Below are 16,826 nucleotides of genomic sequence, written 5' to 3'. Positions count from 1 at the left end.
TTATATTAAAGGAACAAAGCAAAGAATATTTACAAGGTGGATAACCGAAGGTTATCACACTTCACACCAAAGCTAATGCTAGCGAAAATTGTTCAGCCAGCCTCTTTCTGCAGCCAGATCCCTTTCAGGTATCTTTCCAGATAGGCTCGCTTTTTCTCCCAGCCAGATAGGCAGATAGACGCACACAGGAGATCGATCGGGTGTGGATCGAATTGTCGGCTCCGTAGCTGCTGGTGCAAGTGGATACTGCGTACTCGACCGGCCAATGAAAGTGGATGGTCCGGGCGGTTTACTAGAAATCGACGTCACGAAGCAGCGGTTTTGGCACCGGATATGGCACGATGCTTATGCAGAATGGGTTCTAAAGACGCTGGCTGCAATCTTTGGGAATTCTCTCGGTGTCGCGTCTCCCGTTCGCCGTCGAGCCGATTCGGGATCTTTGGGGTGTTTGCTCTGTTTTATGGCAGCTTAGCTAGGAGCAGGACCAGCTAGAACCGCTACAGCTGTAGAGCCTTAGCACTGAGCGATCCTATTGGCATGTGCCGCACGGTGCCCAGCCCGGCCCATGAGAGTAACCCACGGAATTATACGTACGAAGAAGAGGAGTCCTGAGTGTCCACGGAAGGGTAAATAAGATCACCAAGTCCTTTGCGCATTGGGCACGTAGATTTCGAGGGGACCGTGCTATTGCCTAGCCCGGGGCGGCGATGCCGGCTTCGTCAGTCACTCTCCAAGAGACTACTCTTAGAAGATACATAGTGTATAGTGAAGCAACGGGAGGATCATGGATCCGGACGTTTGCGATGTTCAGGCAGAAGATGGCGAGGTTTATCAACGACTATTGGAAGGCCAGAATATCACCAGGATATATCGTAGAAACGGTCCATTTCCAATATTGATTGGCTGAGTACCGATACGTTGCTATGGAATCAGACCATCCAACTAAATGGGAGTAGTACGGACGAAGCCACATGTGTTGTTCAACAAAAGAATATCTTCTGAGTAAATAATCTTACGCATAAATAGATCCAGAAAGATAATCCATCAACGGAACACAAAAGAGAAACACAGTTAAGAAGGAACAAAAGGAGGACGACGAATAAATGAAAAACCTGGACAAAATATAGAAGAAAACCAAAAAAGGTAAAAGAAGCAGAAAGCAAAGGCCGGCCTAGGTGTGGCATTATTGGGCCTTGTTAGTGCTAGCGTGTGATTTTGACCCATCTAATAACCGGGTCCAAACGGGCAGCTGGGTTGGCCCAAACATCACAGCTGATCGACATTCCGCCTCGCGGATCGATGGGCCCACTGGGTTGGAGGCTTGGAGCCCTGTTATTAAGCAAATTAAAGGAAGCGAAACACCGCATGTGTGCGTACAGCGGCAGTAGTACTGTTCAGCAGTTCAGGACGGGCGTGATCTTCCTGGGCCAGGTAAATCGAGACAGGACAAGTAGCGCGAGATATTATTCCTTGCACCTTTCTACGGGTGGAGAACTAGCCAGAGCCCAGAGCCAACTGGACTCAAACTTGAAGTTCCAACTCGTGTTAACCAAGGTAGAAACCAGCTCCGATCAACTCGCAACAAGCTCAAATTTGGGATGTTAAACACCTAAACTTTGCAACTTCGTCAATCGTCATAATTAGATACGGTACGACGTAAGTGTAGTAATATATCTGTCGTGTAGAGTCTATGGACATATAGAAACAACATGATTTTTAACCGTATCACTTAGTCTGACATCAAGCAGATATGATGGTTGTTAATTATCAAAACTTTCAAAAAATGGAAGGTACTTTTCAAAGAGGAGATGATGAGATAGGGTGCTCTAGGATTCTCCAAGGCTCCAAGCGTACCTAGGAATGATGGCTAGGGGCTCTACACCCCTCAGCATCAAGTCTGACGGTTTGGTTCGAAGCTGCTCGCAACTATCGATCTCCAACGATGGACATCGCTATTATTTCTCCACTCCAACTCAGGTCCAGTTTCTCAGCCTGGTCACGCCCCATCGATATCAATCACGAGAAATATAGTTCAACCAGAAATAATATGAGCGACCCCTAAGTTTCAGTTTTTTGACAGTTTTGACTCCATTTGGTGAGATTTTCCTTTTTTGACCCCATTTAGTAAATGTTTTGCCAGAAATGAATGTTTCCAAAAAATATATAGAATACGAAAACATAGTACTAGCTTAAGAATTTAAGTCATGGTAATGGTCAGAAAGACGTCCACAGGACTACAAAGAACATGGTTTGGTTATCGGCAGTGCTCTTGGTCATCGTCCGGTAACTGAACTTCCAACTAATTAACTTCAAATATAAGTTAATACAGATAAAAGGAGTGTCTCTTAACCATTTAATGTCTGCAGCATTGTCTTGTGGTAGAACAGAAGCTTTACATCCTAGATGAGCATGGTCGAAATCTTGTCTTCCAGTTTCAAAAAAATAAATCTTGTCTTCGCAGCAATTTAATTTACGAGTGAATTTCATTTTTTACCCCCGACTTTTTTTTGACACAATTTACTCTATTTAACATATTTTCTACAAATTTACCCCATTTAAGCTATCTTGTGACACAACCCATTTACGGTGACATCGCGTTACACGAACTTCATAGGGTTTGCCAATTATATATGCTCAAAATTTCTTTATATTCACAACTCAACTACTCCGTAGAATTCTTCTCTCTAGCAAATGGCTGGGATTTCTCGTTTACCATGGTTACCGTAAATATCCCGGGTGGAAAGATTCGGTCCCCGAAATCTTGGGGTAGGAACTAGGAAGACAACGAGTACTTTTTGTTAAACCAAGGAAAACTTTTTTTGCCTTGCCGGTGATGGCAAAGATAACCCTCACATCAGGGAATCAGATATATCAGTGTCACATGGAGACAGATGACCTACTCAGATACTCTCTGCTAAATCCAAAGACAGCACAAGCAGTGCATTTCTGCCTCTACGACTTACACCAACCCACTTCCTATAAGAAAACCACCCCCTCTTCCTCTCCTCCGTTGTCATCCTTTTGTTGCCTCTACTACACTACCACCTGCGGGTATACTAGCCAAGCAAAGGGTGGAAGGGAGAGAAATCAAGACGCAGACTTGCATATATTCCCCATAGCTCCTCTGTAAACTCCACTTGCATGTTAGCAGAGGCTGTCAGGAGCTCAGATCATCCACCAACTTCCTTTTGGCCCCTCCCTCTCCCTCCCGATCTCTCTCGCCCGGGAGAGCTCCCTTTTCCTTCTCTCCGTTTGAGCCATTGACCACTCAGACTTTCTCAGAGAATCCGCCATCGCTTGGCCATTTAGCCATTTGGCAGCTTGGGCTTTTCTGTGAGGTGTGGTGTGGTGCCACAGCCATCCCCTTTGCGTTCCTTGCTTCCATCCCCATCATTGCAGCCTTTTTACCTCTTCCCTCTTGGCCATGCTGCTGCTTTAAAGCTGTTGGGAGAAGGAAACTGCAGGAGAGATGGGCTGTGTTCTTGAGGTGGATGTGGACGGCGAAGGGGTCTTCTTTGTTGATAAGGTGCTGTCTCTTCTTCTTCCTCCTCTAACTTTGCACTTCTAGCTAGCTTCTTCTTCTTCTCCTCCTCCTTAAGGTATGTTGCACTGCCGTGGTGCTTCTCCCCCGTTAACTGATGAATGAGTTTATGTTTTGGTTTCTGTTTTTTGGGGTATGTGATTGCTGCCTACAAGTCCATTGTCTCTCTCTCTTGGCCTTACTGTTGCTTAGCTGCTAGCTTCTAGTTTGTACCAAGGCCTAGGGGAGGGATGAGTGAAGCTTTGCCATATCCTGGTGGAATTGTACCTGTTTCAATTCTAGCACTTGTTGTTTCCTCTGCCGAAATCGTCTCAGGTAGGTACTGCTAGTGCCCAAAGTTTTGGCGATACCGGTATTTCAGAATTCAGAGTTTTGGCATCTACCTTGCGATCTTTTCCCCCATTTTGGTCTCTTCCATTGTTTCCTTTTCGACCTCCGGAGCTGGTTTCCCTCGGTCTCTAGCCCATCTCAGGTTCTTGGGGTGCGCGCGGCTTGACGCCTCCTGCTGGTTCCGTTCCCCTCTCAGAGTTTCTAGTTCTTGTTCTTTCTGCTCTGAATCTTGATACTCGATGGACAAAATAATAATTCTGCTCGGTGTCTGTCCTCTGTCCTAATGTTCTCGCTGTAATTTTGCAATTTTGCTCTCGGTCTCTAGCGTGTCGCACTGCCATGGAATTGAATCGCCGTAATTGCAATCATCGTTCTCTTCTGAAATTCTGCTTTTATTACAGCATGGCTCAGATTAATCCCATCTGTTTTTCTTTTCTTTCACGGCCAGTCCTCCACAGAGTCCAGCGGAAGGCGTCGCAATCTTCTTCCCATTTATAATCGCAGCAGTGAGTGTGGGATCCATTCCATGGCAGAGTGGTTTAATGGCCGCACATTGAAACTGCGTCCATTTCCCCATCGCCATTAATTGAGCTAGCGATCAGCTCGCCATGGCTGGTCCTTCTTGTCCAACCCTCCTTTAATGGCGCAACTGTAGTGCGCATTTTCTTGGACCCATTTTTGGTCGTGTAGATGCTTCTTTCCGCTTGTGCTCTCGGGTCAGGTCGCTCCCTTCGTCGTCCTCTCCTGCTGCGTTAACGTTAATGGCTTGTAGTAGCCACACTTCATCAGCTCATCTTCCCCGCCTTTATTCTCCCGAGCTTTCATGGCGTTTGGTGGCGCAAACGGCCGCATTAAAAAGCTTAAATTGTTCTCTGGAAAAAGACCCGATCTTTCCCTTTGGCGTCCGCATTAATTTGGCATCCTGAGTGGGTGCGGATTAGCACGGCCTCCTTGGATTCTTGTACTGCTCCATTAATCGGTAGGGTGTGCTAGTTTAATACGATGGCGTCGTGCGTGTTCTAATTCGCTCTTGGATTTATATACAAATTCGCAGGACGTTCTTGCACCGTTCAGTGGTAAGATCAAGAATCTGTTCGACGAGAGGCCGGTCGGGCGCGGAGCAAGGCGGCCGCCCAGAGTAGTGCTGCACGGCTTCCCCGGCGGCGCCGAGACGTTCGAGCTCGTCGCGAGGTTCTGCTACACCGGCGGCGGTTTAGCGGTGGTGACCGCGGCCAACGCCTGCGCGCTGCGCTGCGCGGCCGAGTTCATGAACATGGCGCCGAGCTTGGCGAAGCTGGCGGAGAAGGCGCTCGACGAAATGCCGCACTGGCCGTGGCAGAGCGTCGTGGACGCCGTGAGGCAGTGCGAGCGCCTGCTCCCGCTGGCCGAGTCCACCGGCGTGCTCGGGCGTGTCGCTGGCGCGCTCCTGTCCCACATGGCCGTCGTCGGGGACGCCACCCCGACGAGCTCCTCGCCCGAGAGCTCGGCGTTCCGGTTCTCGTGCGACACCAAGAGCAGCGCCAGCCTCTTCAGCAGCACCGCACGGTGTAATGGCTCCAGCCGGACGTGGTGGTTCGAGGACCTGGTCGTCGTCCTCAGCCCCGGCATGCTGGAGCGGCTGGCCAGGGCGCTCCTGGCCAGGGGCGCCGACCACGGCGTCGTCGCCCGCTTCCTCTTCTACTATCTGAAATGCCGCCTGGCCGGCGCGGCGAACGCGGAGGACAAGGCCGCCATGCTCGAGGCCGTGATCATTGTCATAGCCGATGACCTCGACCGGAGCTCAGTCTCCTGTAAGGGCCTCTTCGGCATCCTGAGGGTAGCGTCGCCGCTCAGGCTGGCCGGCGCTTGCCAGGACAGGCTCGTCGCCATGATCGGCCGCAAGCTGGACCACGCCACGCTCGACAACCTGCTCGTCCAGGCGCCGTGTTCCGGGAAGAAGACGAGAGGCGGCGGCGGCAGCCTGTACGACGTGGGTCTGGTGCTCAGGTTCCTGGAGGCGTTCCTGCGCGAGGAGCCGGAGCCGGCGAGGCTGAAGAAGGTGGGCGCGCTGGTGGACCTGTACCTGGCCGAGGTGGCGCCGGACCCGTCGCTGCGGCCGGCCCGGTTCGTCGAGCTCGCCACCGCGCTGCCGCCCGCCGCCAGGGACTGCCACGACGCGCTCTACCGCGCCATCGATGTCTACTTCCAGGTACACATTCTCCGCAGAATGAAATGAATGGATTTCTCTTCGGATATTTGTTCGCGTCTCGATACATGCTTCTGTGCGTTCTGTCAGAATTCTACAGTGGGTGCTCAGCATTTAATTCCTCTGTTCATTCATTTCTGCAGGTTCACGGCCGGCTGACGGACGAGGAGAAGATGAAGATCTGCAAGGGGATCAACTACGAGAGGCTGTCGCCCGATTGCTGCAAGCACCTGGCGAGGAACGCCGGGTTCCCGACGAGGGCGGCCGTGCAGGCCCTGGCGTCGCAGCACGCCGTGCTCAAGGGCATCATCCGACACTCGGGCCCCATGAAACCTCCACCTCCTTCTGCTCCTCCGGCCACGGGGAAGCACCAACGCGACGGCCACGACGACGGCGGCGACCAGCAGCAAGTTGTCCTGTACGCGAGCCGGCTGGAGCTGTCGCTGGAGAACCAGAGCCTCAAGTCGCTCCTGGACGGGATGAACTGGCGGATGATGGAGCTGGAGAAGGTGTGCAGCCGGATGAAGACGCAGATGAACAAGATGAAGGCCTCCAGAAGAGGAGGCGTCGCCGCCGGCTGCACGGCGAGATCACTCCCCAGGATGTGTTCTTGATTCTTGATCACACTCTGCCATGAACAACACTGCACAGTAGTAGTGAATGAATGTTTGTACATAGGCTCTGCTTTTTATTTTTTATCCATTTTTTTTCCTCCTGCGTACCAGCTCTTGGGTGATCAATCTGATTTGAGAATGGATATCGATTATGTGGAGAATCTGTTCTTGTTACAGCTTGTGGATGGATAGATAGATTCGATGATCAACTAACAAGACAGAGATGTAAGTAAGATGCCGCCAAGTACAACTGCCTCATTTTTTTAGTGTAAGACCATGTCTTGCAACTTACAGAAAAGAAAGGTAAGCCATGACCTCGATAGATCAAGCGGAATAAACAAGTCTTGTGGGATGTCATGGTTAAGTTACTTTGTTAATCCTCCAAGAACGTGCAGCGTAAAGCGTGATCAAGCGAAAAAACAACATGACATCATGGCGGCCGAGGTCTCAGGGGAAGAAGTTGACTTGCGACCTGCAAAATCCCATAGATTAACCGGGGGTTAAATTGTTGTTACGGACAGTGTTTAGAAAGCAAGGGCAGCTCTGACAGCCCGATATGGTTTAAGTGGCCAAGAACGTGGGCCTTTGAGTCCCTTTCTGGGCAGGACTTTTCCCCTTGCTTTTTGGATGCTCTTTGAGAGGCTAAAACAAGATTTGTGAAGGAGTGTGCACTGACCCACCTCCCACTTGTGGTGAAACAGTATCATGCTTCTAGTTACGTGAGGATAAATCTTACACCTGCTGGTTCACTGTTCATAGATTCTAACTAATCTTTTTGCTTTGGGTCTGCCATAAACTTTTCATCCCCTTTGGTAACTTCCTCCGGTTTTACATCGATGACCTTTTAAAAAGCATGCCATCATTAGTATAAAAAATATTTTTCTTTAGGGGTCACAGCATTCTTGTGAACATATTTCCACGGCATTGCAATTTTATGATTTACTAGCATGTTCATGTGAAAAGTATGTGTTAAAGTTGCGCACTGCACATTCGCCAGAAAAAGAAGTTGTGTATTACATGTTTTTTTTTGTTAAAATCGTACCAGAAGGTGTCCTGGATGGTGCATAAATGTCTAAAGTGTAATCTATTTACAAATGAAATGAGTAGCATTGACATTTAAATTGTGTTTGTGTCAACTAGGCATTTTAAAAAATTCAACAAAAATACTATAGTTGTGTTGCATTGCACGTGTGCAGTGTGTAGAAGTTGGCCTCACATCTAAATACAAGGCATTTTGATTGGTGAAAAAACCGTGCAACACTTATACGTGCAATTACATGACAATAAAATTGATGCTATTAGATTCTCCTTAAGAAAACTTCTTTATGACTGATTCTGCATAAAGAAAACAAAGTGTTGCCTCGACTGTATTCCATGTTTTGCAACTAAGGGAGTGATATAGTTAGTAGCTAGCTCATGATTTTACGCTCCATGTGTTCAAGGTCTAGGGCAAACTATTGTCCACATGGATGAAGTGGTGCTTTGACATCTTGCGTTGCAAAGGGTATGTCTTTGGCCACACCAAGTTCATCAATCTAAGGTTCTCGCCGCTTGGGATGAATGGTTATGGCTCTTTGAATGGCAAAGTTTTAGTCCAACTTGTGTAGATTGGACCTCTATAATTTTTTCATCAAAGGCACGCAAGAACTCGGAGAGGGGAAGGATGGAACTTAAGATGATGGGTTAAGAGGATCTTGATTTCACTTACAATGCAAAGATGAGTTGCTATGTTGTTATTTTCGTATTTGTCCATGAGTTGTACTGTGTCTTTCATCTAATCAATGAAGTCGACTAATTGCTAAAATAAACCATTGGCCACACCTCAATCAGGTCAAACTTGTGACATGTGGTTGCACCAAAATTTATGGACTTAATCAGATATTCATATATCCTATACCAAGCCAAGCCACTTCATCATAAAATTGCTTGGCCAAACAAGTCTACGCTTTCTTTGCATTTTAAGGTCTCCCTTACTAGCTTTTACATAAGAATATTACTATGTCACTTCTCTTATCTTCAGAGTCTCTTTAGTTTGCAGGATTCCAAAGAAGTAAGAATAGAAAAATCACATAATTGTAGTGCACTTGAATCCAAAGTGAATTGAATTCAATAGTATATTTAGTTCAATTACATTGTACAAAGAAGTTCGAGTGAATGATAATGTTACTTGAAGATACATTCTATTTGTGTGTGCTTGCGCGGAAATATAATCCAAGTGAAAGAAAATCTAAAAGAAATTACTAAGGACTTTAACCCTCAGTGAAAAAAAATCTAAAAGAAATTACTAAGGACTTTAACCCTCAGTTTTTTTAAAAAACTTTTGGGTAAAAAATTCCTGGATGATTTGTACAGTAGGATAAACTTGTTAATTTCAGGGGTTTCCACCTGTAAATATTTTTTAGATAGACTAGCAGAGTGTCCGTGCGCTGCCACGGCTCGCTACGCTCCGCTCGTATTTTCGACAATTCTCCCGATCATATTTCATTGCAGCAGTCGATTTAAGTTTTTCCTATAATTTTTTATAGATCTCATTGACATGTGGCAATTCTCCACATGTTATTATATCTATCTCCTAGACACCGTGTATAATTGTGAATTTTCATGTCTTTCAATTCTCGTTCTCGTAATTGGAAAGTTACGGAAGGAGACCCGTCATTTTGCAATGAATCCGTTTCCCTCCTTTTCCTGCTGGGAGGGGAAATCCTGTATTTTCCATATCCATACGATCAAGTACTTAGGTTTTCGAAATAGTGTAATGAAAAAAATAAGTGCTTCAAGTTCTGAAAAAGTCGAGGTGTTTCAAATTGTTTGTTGACACGGACAAAGTAAGTCGCTCTTCCCATCACCTTTTATATGTTTTTGCATTATGCGTCTCACATTAATATGTAGACAATAGTGCTAACATCTATCTCCTAGCTTTGGAAATGACGATGGATATGTGGTCATGTGGTCGACTACGCATTCAACTGCATAAGGCTAATCCACGAAGAAAGGTGGATGGGAAAAAAAATGCTTGTCATTTTCCGCATCAACTTAGTTTACTGCTCATGGAGTTGGATCGGACAGGGTGTCAGGAACAAAGATGCTCGTCACCAAGCCATGACAAACCCGCTTTTCCCCTGCGATCTTAACGCAGGTCATCGGCACAATCACCACGGTCAAAAAGGCTGCTAATCTTTTACGACCCATCGTTGCATCTGCGTGCATCATGCATGGGATTGGGATGCATGGACCTCTCCCACCATGGTCCACTGCTCGCCAGGGTGCAGACCAGACTCGAAGAGAAAGAGAATTTTAAGTTTCCAGCCCTTAGATGCTAGCATCACTATTTTTTTCTATTTTTTTTAAAATAAATTGAGTGTGTTTATATGATGTCCGTCTGTCACCTTGCAATGTTTCAAACCCAAATTCATTATATGCGTAGATAAAAAAAAAGACAAATACTGACGTGAATAGGTCGCAAAAAGATAAGAACACAAAAGACAAAATTCCTGACACTTTGTTTTTTTTTGTTTTTCTATGCATATAATGAATTTGGGTTTGAAATTTTGCAAGATGGTAGACATACATCTTATCAACCTACTCAATTTATTCGAATTTTTTTAAAAAAAATTAAAAATGCTAGCACCGTAGCACCTAAGAGCTCAGGAGCAACAGATATTCTCTCACTCCGGAGCGAGCAGCAGCGCCATCCACGACGGTCTCATATCAGCAATTCAGCATACCCAGGCGCCCCCATGATTTTGGTCTTCCCCGTGCACCACGTAGTAGTAGTAGTATACGAAAATCGACTTGTTAATACGTTAGGCTGCGTGCAAAATGCCAAAAATCCCATAAGGTCGCATGCAATGCAATCCGGCCCCGCCGACAAAGAGGCGAGGGAGAACGGCCGGTCTCGTCTCGTGGGGATAATTTAGGCTGGGTGTTTAATTTGTATGCTTGCGCCGTGGACCTGTCGTCGATCGGCCTTGCTTCCTGTTGCGACAGATCAACTCATCCGTCGTACGTACGTAATGTCCAAAACTTCCGTAGGTCGCCGAGCTCGCGTACAAAACAGCGGCACGGGGCGTACAGAAACGGGCAGGTCGGCAAGTTCCAGAACTGTACATATACCGGGCTCTTGGCCACAAGCAAACGAAAAAGGCCGGGCTCGCATTAAACTCAGCTAATCTCGCTGGAGCAGGTTCTGTTCACGCGCCGAGCGGACGTGGCCTCTTTGGGGCTCTTGCCTCCATCCATGGATCGATCCAACGACGCCCGTACGCACGTGGTGTGTGTCCGTGTACGTACGTGCACGGGCCTAGCGGAGCACTGGGGCTAGCGGCCAAGAACCAATTAAACGAGCCAATTTCCACTTTTCTTTCTTTGCCGTCAGTATTTGAACCGTCGACATTGTGTAGGGCTCGATTGCGTGCAACAACCCAGTACTGAGATTTGTACAAAATCGATCGGCCGTGCACTGCACGGTGATTTCCGATTTCCAAAAACCTGGATAGGATAGGACATACGAGCGGTATTCATCTGCATACGGCATGGTCCCTTTGTCCCCCATTGACTTTGGCGTCCAGTCATGCATGCACACATCAGGGCAGGCACTTATCGACATGGTCGACGAAGCAAGAAGATCATGCATGAAGAAACAGAACGTAACAATCAATCAGACGCACAAATTACTACTCCTTCGGTTTCATAATTTTTGTCGTGATTTCTCGGTCCGTTTTATTTCAAACTCCGGCATCCAGACAACAAGCGTACGTACGTGTACGTGCATGGCCTGAGCAGCAGCAGGGAATCCCACTGACTGCGGATTCCGACGCCTCCATCCAAGGCCGCCGCGGATGGGCCGGCGTTTACGTCACTGCAAAGTGTGAGAATCTCAAAGCCCACTACTCGTACTAGCCACCATAGGGCCCGGGGACCAATGCTGCTGCCGCTGCTGCTCGGCCGCCCCATGCTCGCGCCTTTCTGCTCCTGCTCCAGACCAGAGCCCCAGGCGAGACGAGGCAAGGCACCAATGCTTTTCTTGTCAAGCAACCGTTTAAATCCGCCGACCCGTTCCCGAGCAATATTGGTCTCTTCTCGGGTCCTTCAACTCCAGACCTGTCCTGCTGCTGCTGCTACCCTAGGTTGCTCATGCTCCTATTGGAGGAGTAATAGGGCGCTGTCAGAGCGAGTGAGTGGAGTAGTCACCCCGCAAGCTAGCTAGGTCATGTTTGGAATGTGTTGTTTAAGTTCTTGGTCTCTGGAATCTTTGGCATTTCAAAATGGGAACCTTCCATACTCATCCTGGTACGTAGTATAGTCGTGTTGTATACTTGCATAGTCGTATGGAGTACTGCAGCATTAGTAGCATTGTAAAAACCAAGTTGATCCAGCAGAAAATTCAGGGAATGCTGCTTGGCATGTCATGTTGCATGCCTATCGATCGATTGGCTGCAGTCTACACTAGTGACCAATTCTTTAGGACTCGATCACGCCAACAACATCCAAATGCCTCGTCAGGCATTAATGGGAGAACATGCTTGTTTACATGCATTTTCTGGTCTCTGTAGTCTGTACTCCCATTCATAAAATATGTCGCCCACTTAGTAATCTTTCCGTCCAACAAAGTATGTCTCAACTTTATTTAAATTTGAATACATCTACACACTAAGTCATATCTAGATACGTCTAAATTTTGACAAACTTGACACATTTTTTATTGAACCGAGAAAGTACATAATTTAGTGGACGATATTTTTTATGAGTCGGAGTGAGTAGCAAACACACACAGACACGGAGAATCCAATACGTACGCCATTCACTGAAGCCGTGCAAGCTCTAGTCTGTCTTGACTAATCAGTAACCTTTGCGTGCTACTTATCCCCATATCTGACAGCACGAGTGTGTCCTAAGGCATCTTCCCTCTCTCTTAATTGCAGCACTGACTTAATTTCTCCGATCCTTATCTGATTCGGGCCTAATCCAAGTCAATGCTCTAGTTAATTAGGATCAAGCTGGTGCATGCATGCATGCGTGGAGTTGTCGCCAACTTGTTCCATGCCCATGCGCCTCCACGACGCATCCAATACTTGGGTTTTGCACGCAGGTCGTGATTAACCAACGAGGAGTGCGATCTAAGCGAATTGTGTGTATTTCCGTAGCATCTTAGCTTAGTTAGTCTCTCTCGTGGATGCCATCTGCATGCACGTGCCTCCGTGCCGTGTGCTTCTTCAGAGTTAATTAGTAGCAGTGGTCAAAGCTCGCAACTCGACCCAACATGTTTTGTTGTTTACAAGTCACAGCTCGCAGAAAAGATTCACGCATACGTACAGCACGGTCAATGATTCAAAGTGGCTCTGTATTATCAAGGTATATATATCAAGGTTAATTTGGGAGGTTGTCCAGAACAAAAAAGAACATTTCAGTAAGATCGATGTGGCACAGGACCATGCATGGATCGGAATCGTCGAAACCTGTGGGTCCTTTACGTTCTTCAAAGAGAAAAGCGTGGTGGTGTCGCCCGGCCTGCTCATGATCTCCTTTTGATTTTTCAGTGGCATGCTCATAACCTCTGTCTGACAGCTGATTGGCAATCATAGTGGTTTGATTGTTTTGCATCGCGCCAAGTGGAGAGACCCGGCAAAGGCAGAGTTTCGCCCCTACAAAAACTAACCTTTTATTAGCCGAGGTTCCTTTTCTTCTATACATCGCAAAATTGATTCTCCTAATCACTTCGTATCTGCGCCCTCCGTACCCAATTGAATAAGAAGTGGACTTGAAGTTTAATAAAGTAAACTGCACCGGTGGTATATTAACTCGGCAGCCATGTGCGGACTAGTCAACCTACTTGTAAAATGCAAAATCCGAGTCTTACAACCTGGCACGTATGTGCACGTGTGGTCAAAAATAAGATTTCTAGATTTTTGACGCCGACGTGGACGACAGGTCTGTCCGGACTGGAAATTTACCAAAAAAAAAGCTCCTTCTATTTTTCTCGTCATTATCGCCCCAGTTCCTCAAATCTCAACACATCTCTCGCGAAAGTGTAGGCGACGTCGGCGACTGTGGAGGTGGTTTGTGCAATCAGTAATGCACCATTTCTACACCCATCAATCAGCATGGTGTTCTTCCTTCTTCTGTTGTTGCAAATCCCATGGCGTCGCTATATCGCGATCAGGAGGGACAGAGTGAGGTGGACTGACGCAGGGAAGAGGAGACGACTCCGAAGTCTAGCGAAGTGGTGGCTCAGGGTGAGGGGGCCGACGGCGCATTGACGTGCAGTGGTGCCGTGGAGGTGCGGGCGTGCGGCCTCTGTCAAAGAGCTGGCAGCAGAGGGGATGCAACAGTGGCTCACAGGGGTGGCGATGTAGAGGAGAGGCACCGACACTAGCGATGGTGGTGTTGCGGAGGAGCAACGCTAGGTCGTGTGAGAGAAAGATGGGGAATGCGAGCTGTGTTGCTCCTCACCAAGACCGGCGATGTCACATAGGAGAACGACACTTAATTTGGGAAAAAAATAGGGATTTGGGAGATGGTGATTCAACGAGGGAGGAAGAAGGATGTTTTTGAAAGATGATGTATTTGCGAAATAACCCCATGCAGAATAATTTCGGGCCATAAAGCCCTCACTACACCCGCCTAGTCCATGTTAGCATGCCATGTCGGCGCTGAAACCTACAAAATCTTATTTGTGACCACCGGCGCTCATACGTGTCAAGTTGTAACACTCAAATTTTGCATTTTGCAAGTACGATGACTAATTTGCACATGCCTGCCAAGTTAATATACCACGGTGCATTGTACTGTAAAGTTTATAAAAAAAATCTACCGACATATACAATTCTAAATTAGTTTTTATAACTTGATTAAATTTTAAGAAGTTTAACTTATGACAAAACTAGAATATCTCATATTTGAAAGCAAAAGTACTAGTTCTTGTGATCCAAATCATGAATAATGGTTATGTGCATCATTTTAATGCAGAGGTCGGAGATTTTTTTTTATTTGCCCGCAAACATGCGGCCGCACTCCATTAAAGGACATAATGGAGCAGTAAGTTCATACAAACGAAACGAAAGAACTGCAAAGTAAACTACTCTAAACCTGTCTACAACAAAAGTTTAGACGGAACGGACTGAAGCCACGACGGCTACAACCAACTTTACTCATTATTACAGATAGCCTGAGAAATGCAGCAAGCCTAAGCATATCCAGAACTTCATGTCAGCTCCAGCTATCCTCGACTACTGTAGATCTCCCTCCTTAGGTCTCCTCAATCATCAGTCGACGCCTCTTCCCAGCCGCTGCATCACGTAACTCCAGTGCCAGCTCCTGAAGACCCACAGCTCTAGTCAAGAGCACCTCCTTGTCGCCCTCCTTCTGTCGCTGCCCAATAACGTAAGCAAGCACATGCACGACAGATCAGCTCCACTGGATCCTTAATCAATTTGTGTTCAAAACAAGCAGTATTGCAGCATTTCCAAATGGCCCAGCACACAGCGGCCAAACCCACAATTTGTATGTTAGCAGGCAACTGTACCAAATCCGGCAACCATCAAAAACAATGAGAAGAGCAGTTAGGTCACGGTGTAGCCCCAACAAACGGCGAATAACACTCCACACATAACCTGCAGTTGTGCATTCAAAGAAAAGATGTCCTGTAGATTCATATAACGTACAGAAATGACATATGTTATCTCCTACCCAGAATCTCTTCTTCATATTGTCCTTTGTCGCAATTGCATTAGGCCAAATTAGCCACATCCAGATCTTAATTTTCAAGGAAAGTTTAGCTTTCCACAGATGTTTGAAAGATCTGTCAGGGCCCCAACCAGCCAGCCGAGAATACATACTCTTGACCGTGAACTTGCCAGTTTTATTCAACAACCATTGAGATCTATCAGGTCAGCACTACGAACCCAAGCTCCCACAAGCCCTTCCAACATATTCTTCTGAATCAGAAGATCAAGGTTCAACCATCTCCTGAACTGCAACTGCCAGTTTCTCTGAAACAATTCGTTCACACTGATATCTGAATCATTGCACACATAAAATAATTCAGGGATAAAGCGGCCGGGATTTGAACCTCCTTTTTGAAAAAACTTGTAATGCCTTGGTTTTGAACCTCATTTTGGAAGAAAAAAAACCCCGTAGTGCATCGGTCTATGCTGTTTTTTTCTTCTACTTAGTTGTGTGCGACTGTGTGTAATGGCCTTATGGGCAAAATGGGGCAGATTATTCAGTGTTTTCGCCAGAGCCAAGTACTACTAGCTTAGAGCCTGAGGCCATTGGGCGGAAAGTTGGATCTAGTACTGTTACGGAATCTTTGGAATGTTTAGATTGACTAATGACTACCAAAAGGGGTTCCAGCTTTGCGTCATCCCCAAAGGAAAGCAACATACAGGATGGCCCTCGACACTTTTCGCTTTGAATGATGGGTCGCCGTTAATTAAACTTTTTTCTTCACATTAGGATTACTGCTAACGTAGACACGTAGTGATTCAGTACTCCGTACTGTGGACGAGCAGCAATATTACTACGTGGAAGGAAGCGCCCCCTTGTTTTTTTTTTGGTGAGCGAAGCCCCCTTGGTGTTGGCAAGGATGAGTGTTACACAGTGCCAGGGGCCCAGTCTATGTTCCGTAGGGGCACCGCCCGAGTTAGTGGGCTTCGGCTCTACTGTTCCGCTGGATCTTTGGACCTAGGCCTGGTAAATGGTGTGGGCTTAAATAGCTTCGGCTCTACTGTTCCGCTTTGAATGATGTAGTTTTAGACTGCAGTCAGGTGGGTTTGTTCGTGACCGGCAGTGTAAACTGATACATGCGGTCTGGATTCTGGACGAGATTTGTGGCTGGGGTTAGACTGTTTAATACGGGTAGTATTTGTTGGTGTGGGTTGGATTTGGTGCGGGTCCTGCACCATTACCAGGCCTAGTCTAAAAATTGGACCATGCGAGCCTGTGGCGCGGCGTTTTCTTTCGCCGAGGCCCAGCGGATGCAAAGGGATCCAGAAGAAAAAGATCCCCTCGAGAAAAAACGCACAAAACCTGGCCAGTGAAATCAATTGGTCCATTAACTGATAAATTGTGAATTTGATTGATGCCTTAAACTTGGTGGACAGAAACATATTTGGAGCTTTAACATGCAATGTGGACATGTGGACATGTGGCTGCTGAC

At 46.8% G+C, this 16,826-nt stretch overlaps 1 protein-coding gene across 3 annotated transcripts; it reads left to right on the top strand.

Annotated features, from left to right (window-relative positions):
• The first annotated feature begins 2,910 nt into the window (after positions 1-2,910).
• Positions 2,911-6,936, top strand: LOC100828167 (BTB/POZ domain-containing protein At3g22104). Of its 3 annotated transcripts, none has more exons than XM_003562907.4 (3): positions 2,911-3,526; positions 4,926-6,059; positions 6,200-6,936. In XM_003562907.4, exons 1-3 carry the CDS (start codon positions 3,470-3,472, stop codon positions 6,668-6,670), a joined length of 1,662 nt encoding a protein of 553 aa, XP_003562955.1. In that variant the 5' UTR covers positions 2,911-3,469; the 3' UTR covers positions 6,671-6,936. The 3 variants fall into 3 exon arrangements, with proteins under 3 accessions (XP_003562955.1, XP_014751899.1, XP_024313686.1); XM_014896413.2 differs by lacking the exon at positions 2,911-3,526 and adding an exon at positions 3,533-4,850; XM_024457918.1 differs by lacking the exon at positions 2,911-3,526 and adding an exon at positions 3,539-3,599.
• Positions 6,937-16,826: the final 9,890 nt, after the last annotated feature.

Source organism: Brachypodium distachyon, chromosome 1 (assembly GCF_000005505.3).
Source record: "Brachypodium distachyon strain Bd21 chromosome 1, Brachypodium_distachyon_v3.0, whole genome shotgun sequence".
NCBI lineage: Eukaryota > Viridiplantae > Streptophyta > Magnoliopsida > Poales > Poaceae > Brachypodium > Brachypodium distachyon.
Note: the sequence above shows the minus strand (reverse complement) of the source record. Positions and strands in the feature narration are given on the sequence as shown.